Below are 11,414 nucleotides of genomic sequence, written 5' to 3'. Positions count from 1 at the left end.
ACATCAATCTTTTGACGCCTGGCATCCGTCTGCAGCCCGACCGAGGCGTGACGAGAGACGGCTTGGTGCGCGGCCTCCAGTCCGCTGGGCTGCGTAACGCCACGGCAACCGCTTTCCAAAAAGCATGGAGAAAATAAAAGTGTCAGGCAGCATGAATCATAGTTAATTGGAATTAATTGAGCCAGCCGTGGTCTAATCGTCACATAAATCGCGGAGCCTGTTTTTTGTTTTTTTTCCCCTTCTTTCTTGCAAAAAACAAAACTCCCAACTCCTTACGAGATGTAATCGATGGCTTCTGTGAAGCATTTAATAATCCGTGTTAATGAGCTGCATAACTCAGGAAATGGGAAGAATAACGAGAAGCTGATATGAGCAACAAATAATCACTCGTATTCAAATAATCCGACGTCTGATGTGTTATAAGAACAGGGTTTCTGCTGGTTTCACAAACTCAAAGGGTTTTTTTTCAGTCCACACAAACTTTAGCCTGATAGAAAAGTCCAACAAGAAAAAAAAAACGTACACAAATTTAAGACTTGAGATCAATGCATTTGAGGCCAACTAGCACTTTTTAAGTAAATTTAAGACAATTTAAGGCCTGGGTTTTAAATACATTAAGACTTTATAAGGATGCGCGGCTAACCTGATTAAACTTTTCCGCTATGAAATTTGGACAAATCACCATCAAAGTCCAAATAACAGGAAAAGTCAGCTTTACTTAAACAAAGCACTGGCACCAAATGTTAACACAATATGTATTTTATTCCAGTGCTATCAATGTACAGCATTTATAAAGCTTGTTCCTCTAGATAGTGACAGAAACCTGCTGGGCAGTGATCAAGCAGATACTTTTAAATAAAACATAGCAGGATGACAAAGGGAAAAAGGAGAAAGGAAGGAGACTTAAAAAAAAAATTGACAGCAACAGTTCTAATTTAAAAAAAGACAAAAAACGAGAGAGATCTGGGCAATGTTTCCAGACAACAACATTTACAGAAATGATCTAAAGTAACACTGGCTTTGATGTACAGACTTCCAAAAGTTTTGCTCCGTTGGTTTTATACTCACCCTGTCCAATCATCACCGCTCAACAGGCTAAAAAGAGACGCGTTGACGACACCAGAGAGAAAAAAATAAATCTTATATAGTACAACGTTTTGAGGAAAAGGCAATCTGATGCCCTCTCATCCGAAATGCTTATTCCAGACTTTCCTCAGAGATACGGAATAAAATAACTGTCAAAAAGACCTGTGCACGACTGTAACGTTCATATTTTGTTGTCAATAAAAGTTGTTGTGTCAACACAGCCGGGGAGACTTCACAAACCTTTATAACACTTGAACTGACATAAATGTTATAATCAAGCACACATCATTTTTGACAACAATCGTATTCCGTAGGGCTTCTCATTCCTTCCTGCGTTTCTTGTCGTGGTAGTCGTCCTTGGAGCGGTTGCTGGTGGACGGCCTCTTGGAGCCGCCGTGCTGTTTGGCCTGCTCCAGAAACTTATCCAGACCGAAGGGATCCTCTTCGAACTGCACAGGCCCTTCACGCCTCTGGCCGTGGTCCGAGCCGGAGAACTCTTTGTCTGGAGCGAATCTGACACACAAACACACACACACACACACACAAAAAAGGAAAATAATTGTTTTCAGAATGCTCAATGGACTATTTCTCGTTAAAGAGATAATGAAAAAGTTAAACAATCCTGAGAATTGTTGCAAAGTTCCAGTCACTTTTTTATCTATCAAAAATTTTAATTGTTTTTTTCTTTTTTTTCATAGCTCGAATCAATTTAATGTGTTCAGCCTGAAAGAAAAACACTAACTAAAATGATTTATCCTTATTAGGAGCTCTGGTGAAGAGGTTAGTGCGTGCAGAACAAGAAAAATGAATCACCTCCTGTTATTAAAAACAGAAAAACGGCTACCTGTTGTTCTGCATAAGAGAGTCGAAGTCATCCGCGTAGGCTTCTTTGTCGACGTTCTTGGTGGGTCTGTAGATGTTGGAGGCCATGTCTCTGCCGCTGCGGAACGGCTGGTCGTACACGTTGTAGGTCTCATCTTCGCCGCCAGCAAAACCGCTGTCCATACCCTAAACATAACATTTAAAGATGGCAAATTTACACAATTACCTGCAGGATGCAAACATTTCGTAAATTATATTGGTTTTCAATTTTAACAGGAAGGGAAAGCAGAATTCGGTATTTTTCGGCTCATGAAAGCTAAATCCAGGCAGTTTTTGTTCGCTCCAACCTTGCTCTGGTTGAAGAGTCGCTGGTCGTACTGAGCTTCACTGGAGGTACGAGGGTTGGGCTTGCCCAGAGCGATGAGCTCGCTGATATCTCTGTCCTGATCTCTCTGGAGCTTCGATCTGAGGGGAAAACGAAGAAACCAAAGAAACGCACGAGAGATGAAGCGTTTATGTCAGAGGCTACCATATGCAGGATCCCCATCAGTAGCAGAATAATCTGAAGGTTCTGATGAGGGGTAAACAAATAATGTGAAAATAACGCAAATAAAACTCCAGGAAAATTGTCAAGTCTGTTGAAAGAAAATGAATCAAAGTCAAACTGCAGCTACTCTGAGGAATAGCTGTGTATTACGCATTACTTTATGCAATGATGATGAGTAATCATTTCTGCTAGTATGCTAGTTGGAAAAATCTATTTTAGTAGTTTCTGCATCTCCTTGGATTTATATTTATTTTATTTCTGACTGCCAGGCATTTTTCACAGATTAAACAGTCTCCCAAACGAGCATACATTTTTTTTTTTTTAATCAATTTTTTTTTTTGTATGTGGGAGCAACATAACATGATGTGGAATTACAAAACCAAGGCCGACTTGACATAATACTGCCCCTTCAATAAATGAGAAGATACTCATTGCGTAAGTTATCATTACACAACCAGAAGCTTGGCTGCTCTGGGGATTTTCTTATGTGCTTCTTTGCTAAAAAGGGAAAAAACCAGCAGAGGGAGCAGCTGCAAAAAGCTCTTTTTGAAATGTAAACACTTTGCGTGCTTTTGAAATCAGCAAACCATATTTCCAGACTGAACTCAGAAGCCATCTTTACACAACAGTAATGGGCTTTCCTGTGAATTTCACTTCCTCTACCTGTCTAGGGACTCGCATCCTCCCTGTCCCCATCAACAAACAAGCTAACAGAGCAAATGGATTCCTAACACACACACACACACACACACACACACACTGATCATACATAAAACCTACAGATATGGAAGGGCTACTGTGCTGTGTTTGATGCGGAGCGTTTCAGTGAATCAGAGTTTATGCCGAACTGAGAAGATGTTTAGAGAGTGTTTTCCAGCACCTCTTATCAGGAGCCGCCCTGGAAATGTTCCTGTCGTGCTGTCGGTCTTTCCTCCTGTCGTGGCGGATCATGTCACGCTCCCTGGCCTCGCTGTCCTCGCCGCCTGAGGTAGAAGATGAGGAGTGAGGAAACGTCCCGTTGGCGCGAGCCGCGCTGCGGTTCGGGACCCACCTTTGTCGCCGTGGCTCTTGATCCCGGCCCTCTGGTCTCGGGCCATCTGAGCCAGCTCCCTCAGCTTTTCCTCCTTCTTCTCCTTCTCCTTTTGAGCCATCTTCTTCTCCACCTGCGCTCGCATCTCAACCGCTTCTCTGGCCTGATTGCAACATGGGCATTAACATTTGCGCGCTATGTGCAGAGGAAACTTGCGAAGCTATTCACACCCACCCAACTTTATTTTACATTTTGCTGCGCTACAATCACAAACTTTAATGTATTTCATTGAGATTTAGAGTTACGTACCAGCTCAATTTTTTTAACTTATGATCATTTGCCATACTGCAATAAAAAAAAACGTACACTACATGCTTTATTTTAATATTTTATGTGGAGGTGAAAAAAATGTAAAGTTAAAAAATTGCCCCACTCCGTCCCCATTTGTGGCTGGAATGCGACCAAATATGGAAAATTCAAGGGGTTATGAATAGCTTTGCAAGGCCCTGTATGTTTTTAAAGACAACTTGTCACTTTTAATGACACGTCACCTTTCTGTCTGCGATATAGAGAGCCTCGGCCAGCTTGGCAAAGTTCTCGTTAATGTGAACTGTTTGCAGACCCCTTCCATCAGCAGCCAGCCGTTTGTCTAGCGGGATGGTGTAGCCCTGAAGGAAAACATCAAATTAGCAGGAAAAGATACAAAAACCTACGAAAATACTCTGAGTGTCAGGAGGAATGAGGGAAGAGAAGGCATTACCTTTGCGTTCTTCCAGTTGGAGATGCAGGGAGGAATCTTCCACTCCTGCTGCTCTTTGACCGTCATCTGGAACAAAGAGGGAGAACTGTCTCAAAACAATCCTCCTCCGATTCATATTTAGACCTGCACGGCTGAAAAGCAGGAAGAATTGGGAAGAATATTTCCGCTGAATCCTACTTTTCTGCTCGGAGAATGCATGACGGGGGCCGGCGGTGACGGAGGTCCTCTGGGAATCTTCTTGTTGATTCTGAAACACAAATTTATCCACGTTACACAGAAATGGAACATTTTCCTCCAGAAAATAAGACAAGAGTTGTGCTTTTAAAGGCAGCCGAAGCGTCATGCGTGGTGCGCTTACTTAAAGCGGGGAGGCTCCATGGGGTCTTTCTGCATCTCCACCATACGGATCACTCTCTGTTTGGCTCCAGAATTAAAAGCCACTCCCTGTTGGGACGGCGTGTATCTAAAAGAGGGGGAGAGAAGCAAACGTTTTATCAGTCGTAAACAGTGGACTTTAAAGGAGACGCACAAACCGGCGGCCAAACGGAGAACGCTACACGCTGGACCAGCATGAGAGTATAGCAGCTACAACACGTTGCAGATTTACACCTTAAGGTAAATGCTACAAACAAAAATTCTTATCACAAAAAAAATAAATAACGTGAAAAGCAGCTTAGGCAACATGAGTTTAATGAATTTCAGTGGCAACACTGACAATTCAAGACTCATTGTTAAGGATGACTTTCTTTGGAGATGGAAGCTGCTTAAGAAGTTATGAAACTGCAGTCAAAACTATTATTATTTTTTTATTGCAATATGCAGTAACAGAGTAGACTGCATTAGATTCTTAAAATAAGTGTAAACAAGCTTTCTCAGCTCATCTTCATTGTGGCTAGAAATCAAGTTTTGTAAATAAAATGAGCCGGTAAATAAATGTTTATTTTAATACAAAAACAATGGTGATCACTTAAGATATATGTGACATGTGACCTCGTCCTGCAGAGCATCCAATATAAAATGGAATGAAGTTTTCTTGAACTTCAATTTGATTCAGATACAATTAGAATGACCTGGAATTAGTTGGAATGTGAATCCTGATTGACTAACACATTCTATCATCTAATGACTGATGATAGAATGTAAAAGCTTCATCATGTTTGATGACATGAAATCGCAGTTTTTCTTAAAACCTGTTGCAATCTTATTAAACTTAAATGCTAGTTGCTTTCTTTTATCTTCTTTGTTTGTTTTTTTTGACAAATCTAAAGTGTTGCGACTCATCAACTGACTGAAACACAAACCTGATGTATTGTGCAGGGGCCTGCTTGTCTGCGGCTCTTACAGGCATGGCGGCAGCGATCTTTTGAGAAACCTGCTTCTCCAGGGCGGATCGGGTTTTCTCTGTCAGCTAAGAAAAAAAAAAAAAAAAAACTATCGACGTCATTTCAATTATCGTCTATATTGTTTCTTCCAGCCTTTTTCTCTTACTGTTGATGACACTGAATGAAAAAGGCTCAACTTCGGTGCTCTCCACTGACCCTCCCTTTCTTATTTCCTTAGTATAATGCCCAGCGCGCGCTGCGTGATCTTATGTCGCCGATTGTCTGCCCATTATCAAAACCTGAGAGACACATTAGCCGACAGAAATCCTCGGTATAACGGTTCGATCGAACCGTGTTGTGTCCAACAATGGACACAAAATAATAAGTCCAGTTCACTAACTGATTTCACTAACTTTGAAATCAGGCATTAATCAATTCCTTACGACAATCTACCTGTTAGGCATGTAGCTAGTGTCAGTCTGACTGAACGGAAAATCATTATAACCTATTTATGTCACGTTAACAAAGAACAGCTGAAAAGTTACCGGGTTTTCAGGTAGAAATTTCGCTCCATCCCTAACCCTAGTTATTTATATTTTCTTTGCACAAACTGTTGAATAAACATTCATATCATCTCCGATGTCTGCTGGACTTCGGGTTGCACCGTGTCAGCTGTTCGGGATTCCCTCCGTGTTTCCCCTCAAAAAGCACGAGGAGAATCCGCGCTTTCTGATTGGCTACCGGTCACATTCAACAGGCTGCGTTGAGCTCCCAGTCTGGGCAAATCTTTGATTTAGATCGGAGCGGCCACAACGATCTACCGTAACACACAAGGGACAATCTTAACGTTCTAAGGTTGTTGTTCGGGGTAAAAAATCCTGTAGTTTGAACTATTGCATAAAGCAGTCGGATGTCTTCTCTATTTAAATCTAATTATTACTGAAGGGCAATATACAATACAGACTTCATAATCTGCACTGTTTTGGTTGAATGCAGTATTTATTTCCATTTTGGCTTTATGTTGTTTAGTTTTTATTCAAGTACATTTATTGTTAATGGAGACTGAGAATCTATTTTATTGTTGTTTTATTTATTTTGTGTATCAGTCCCAGTGTTAAGTGTTCTTTTGAAAGTAAAGTGTATCTATCTTTGGCAGGAAACCACATGTATTATTACGTAATTTCCGTTAAATCAGTGTATAAAGGTCTTCAAACAATATTATCGTTTTTTGCAATAATCTTTTGAGACAATTAATCGCCCAGCAAAATCTGTTATCGTGACAGGCCTACCTATTGGCAGGTGAAGGAGGATCGATCCTGACCTGAATGACTGTAACTCAGGACAGACGCAATCAGTCATTTTTTCTAATAACAGGCTTTAATGCTTTGGGGAAAAAAAGACTTCTATAAGCATGAATGTCATAAATTACAAAATTACAACTAAAATATTTGATGGAAACCTGGCTGTAGCTCTTGACCGACAGGTAAAAGATGCATATGGCACTGTACCTCTCTCACAGCCTCCTCATCAGGCCTCTGGAGCTCCTGAGCATCATCTTTAAGAACTTCTTTCGGGAGCAGGTCCGTGTATTTGCTGAAGACCACCTGAAACAATGAAAGGCATCGTTGATTTTGCAACAAATTGGAAGACATTTTATACAGCGAAATCTGGAAAGCAGCGGCTCGCTAACAGACCTTATCCTTCCCCTGGCCTTGTCTTGCGATGGCGTCATATTTGATCTTTCCTTCTGCATCCACTTGCACTGCCAGGGCGTTGGATGTTTTCTTCTTCCTGCCCATCTCCAGTGGAAACTGAGCCACGTGGATTTCCGGGAAAGCGCCCCCATCTCCGAAATCCTACAACACACGGGTTACTCAAAGTTTGCAGCTTTAATCAAACAGCCGGGGTTTCATTAAAGCAGCCGGAACTACAGGGAAGCGCAGAGAAGAAGCCTGGTGTCACGTCGGACACTCGGAAGCGCGCACCTCAAGCGAGCGGGGCACCCAGCCCTTTCTGTGTCCGTAAGGAGGCGGCTCTTTGCGGGACGCCACCAGCGCGGTGGAGTGGGACTTTTGGGCCCGGAGCCTCTCCTCTGCCTCCAGCTGGTCCTGCGACAGCTGCGTCGGGGCTGGTAAAAAGCTTCACAAACAACACATACCTCCTCAGTAATACAACGGATAAATAAAACAGCCCCGTCAGTTTCACTGTCATGTAAAAAGGCCAAATACTGGAGACAAACAACACCGTTAGCCGCCTGCGACTGCTCCGTTTTTTAAGGTCAAAACCAACAAAGCTATATTTAACCATGATACATATTGTAATAAATAGCTAAAAACAATTAGCCATAGCTATGGCGAACTAAAACATAACGTGAAATAGAAATGCATCACTTTTTAACCACCTGCTACTGCGTGATGCTAAGCTAATGTTAAGCCGTCGTTTTACTCGCTAGCTGCAGCTAAAGCCGATAGCATTAATTAAGCGAAAATAATAGAGGACATCTGAAATTTTTTAAACCCTACACGTTCTACCAACATAACGGGGAGCTCAAATCAGATCGTAAATATGGCATATTGTTCGCTAATGATGGCGTAAAGTTCGGTTGTTTAAGGACTCACCTCGTAAGAGACATTTTTCCTTTCTTCCCTACCGGCTAACTGGGCATGCGCGGTGACAGTCTACATCAGGAAATGCGAACAGTAGAAGTACGGAGCGGCAAAAGGGCCAAAATTCAACAGTCAAACGAGACGTTACATTAAAACGTTCATTCCATCCATCTATAATCGTACACACCATTATTTAATGGAGTTTCGAAGGGAGCTGGTGCCTGTCTCCAGCACAGGAGTATATTAAAACATCATTATTCATATAAAATCGAATATACATTCCTATTGTCACAAAAGAAATATGTCAAACATATCTGTTTTTATTTTTTCATGTAGCCTATTCATAGAAAATGTAGACACATTCTTTATAAACTGACAAATAAATGAATATAATACGTATTTGTTGGATTGTGTCACTTTTGGGGGACTGTGTCTGCCTCTCTGTGCCTCTGACTTATTGTGCTATTACCATCATATGTTTGGAAAAAAAAACTTAAAGATTTTGTTTGCATTAAAAATGAGAAAATGTGTAAATTATGTTTTGGGTTATTTCACCTCAAATTTGTTTCTTACAATAAACAGGGTTGAATAGTTTTCAAAGTATTTCTTTGACACCGCTGTCTAGAGGGACAAGCTTTACAAATTTACTACAATTGATTTTATACTGTGATAACATTTGATGCATGTTCTTATTATTGAATTATTTTTTTATTGTTGTTGATCATTCTTGTAAAAAATATATTACAAGTAAAAACTTTTTTATTATCATTATTATTATTATATTATTTGTGCAATTATTGACATGGTCACATCAGCTTCCAATTACTCTGATAATTTCCTGTGCAGGGCAGCTCATGAAGTGGATGATTTAACCTCTGGAATGCTTCGCAGTAGCCGTCGATTCCATCTTATAAGAAGTTGAAACTTTTTGCTTTTACAAAGAAAGGACTCTGCAATTTATGTGACAGTTAGACCATGGCTGGCTCAATTAATTCCAATTAACGATGATTCATGCCGCCTGACACTTTCATTTTCTCCATGCTTTGGAAAGCATTATTTTCAGGAAAACTATTCTAACTAATCAGTAAAGCATTTTCTCCATGCTTTGGAAAGCATGGAGAAAATGCGCAGACTGGAGGCCGCGCACTGAGCCGTCTCTCTCGTCACGCCTTGGTCAGGCTGCAGACGGCTGCTAGGCGTCAAAGATTGATGTTTACTTCAGTGCCAGTGTTTAGGAATTAGCTGCTGTGTTTTACTGGCTCCCTTTAAGCAGCACCTGAGAAACAGCAACTTGAAACTGTGTCAACTCGAGAGGCGACGTGAGAGACGCGGCCGTGGCCATAGCCGCGTACTGTGCATTGATTCAGGCACAACACTCAGTTAACACAATGGAAACTGAAAACAGTCGCTTGATAAGGACCAGTCACAACTTCAAAGCCACAAACAAAGTTATCAAGGTTGAACATGTGGCTGTAATTTCACTTTCAGACGGGCAAACTTTCATTTTGACTTATACATTGCCTTGTACTCCTCGAACATTTCACATTTGATCATGTTTCAAACACAAACCTCTACGTATTTTGTTTGGATTTTATGAAATAGATCAAGCCAAGGGAGCACACCTATCAGCTTTTTTGTTTTTTTCGAAAAATAAAATCGGAAAACTTTGCCATGTTTTTTTCTCCAATTTTGAACTTGAACATGAGAACATGGATTTTCTCATAACCCGGTACAAAACCTTTCCCCTCTATTCCAATGCGTAGGTCCTTGTACTACTTGTACCTTTATAAGACACTTTGCTATAAGATATCTGCTAGCAAGTGGTTATTTAAAATGTGTAAATTATGTATTTCCTGGGGCGGCGCTCTTAGAAAAAAGGTTGAAAGCCTCTGCTCTATAACAAAATGCTCTTCGTATCAAGGCCCTGACCTACAATCAGCTCTGTCCTGGAAATCTGATGTATCTTTTTTTTTTTTAACTGAGACGTGGCAGGTGGATTGAGATTCACAGACAGATTTTAAATTTTTTATTCAGAGATGAATAATAGATGGCGTACAGTAAACCACCTCTTGGATCAGAAGAAAAACTCCACATCCAGCTTCTTTTTTTTCCCTTCTAACAGGAAGCTTTGAGAAACTCAAGTCAGTGTCAGCAGCGTCGTTATAAAATTATTTAACCTTTGCATGTACTGGTATTAAAACGAGCCAACATGCAGCGGTTTCTTTGCTACTTTGAGTCACAGACAGCATTTTTCTCCAGTTTCCCTCTTTGTCCCCTGAGAGAGAAAAAAAAAGCCTGAATAAACCAAAAGTAAAGTCAGACGTCACAAATTTACATCCAAGCATCATGTGCGCACAGTGCATAGTGCGTAGGCCACAGAGGCGGTTGCCCGGGGCTGCAACGTCCGTGGGGCGTGAGAATAATAGCAATTGACCGGCACCCTTTGTTTAAAATAACAGATGTTTTCCTAATAAAGCCACTGTAGATGCTGCACAATATGTTATATGTAAGAATTTTATTTCCTGCTGCTCTAATCATTGGTAAAAAAAAATCCAATATGAAAACACGAGCCAAACATAAGACGTCGCTTATTAAAGCAGAAAAACAAAAAAATAGTTGTGATTGGCAAAACTAAAACATTTCAATCATCCAAACTCAATTGTCGGATTCAGATTTAAACAAAAAATAAATAAAATAAGTAAAATGTTTGTAATATTCGGCAAGAGCACAAGAACCTGTTGGGGTCAAGCTTCAGATTTGTCAACTTCACCTCGGATCAATAGCTACAGTTAACTGGTTGAACATAACCGAGTCTTTTAACAGGACAGTTGTTTCAAACAGATGAAGATCAGTTCTGGAATTTATTAAGAAGGCTTCGGCCATACATACCAGATGCTTCGTAAATCTCCCGCAAATTCTAAAACGTGTTTTAGCTCACAACCCTTTCAAGGCTGTGGATATCCTTAGAGCATGCGTTTGGCACTCAGTGGGCAACCAAAAGAATGATTGTTTTGTGGCTTATTCTTCCTGTGAAGGGCGTATCCCTAGACACGCAGCATTTTCTCTTCTTTACTTAAAAGAAAATGGATGGAAATTTACTCCTTAACTAAAAAAATAAAATAAAATCTGCAGGTGCTTTATTGCGGAGATGGGACAAGAGGATCAACACAAAGAGGCCCATTTTGGGTGGCTGAATAACAAGGCTTGTAACAATTGTTATGGAAGATTTGCAGATGCACGT

At 40.7% G+C, this 11,414-nt stretch overlaps 1 protein-coding gene across 1 annotated transcript; it reads right to left on the bottom strand.

Moving 5' to 3' along the window:
* Window positions 1-743: 743 nt before the first annotated feature.
* Window positions 744-8,254, bottom strand: snw1 (SNW domain containing 1). Its single transcript, XM_055044632.1, has 14 exons — window positions 8,186-8,254; window positions 7,553-7,706; window positions 7,262-7,423; window positions 7,076-7,171; window positions 5,547-5,653; window positions 4,604-4,708; window positions 4,423-4,492; window positions 4,246-4,311; window positions 4,037-4,153; window positions 3,507-3,648; window positions 3,336-3,438; window positions 2,256-2,373; window positions 1,931-2,094; window positions 744-1,599 (listed from the first exon to the last, which is right to left on the bottom strand). Exons 1-14 carry the CDS (start codon window positions 8,197-8,199, stop codon window positions 1,407-1,409), a joined length of 1,611 nt encoding a protein of 536 aa, XP_054900607.1. The 5' UTR covers window positions 8,200-8,254; the 3' UTR covers window positions 744-1,406.
* Window positions 8,255-11,414: the final 3,160 nt, after the last annotated feature.

The sequence above is a fragment of the Poeciliopsis prolifica genome, unplaced genomic scaffold (assembly GCF_027474105.1).
Source record: "Poeciliopsis prolifica strain line A6 unplaced genomic scaffold, Auburn_PproV2 SCAFFOLD020, whole genome shotgun sequence".
NCBI classification, from domain to species: domain Eukaryota; kingdom Metazoa; phylum Chordata; class Actinopteri; order Cyprinodontiformes; family Poeciliidae; genus Poeciliopsis; species Poeciliopsis prolifica.
Note: the sequence above shows the minus strand (reverse complement) of the source record. Positions and strands in the feature narration are given on the sequence as shown.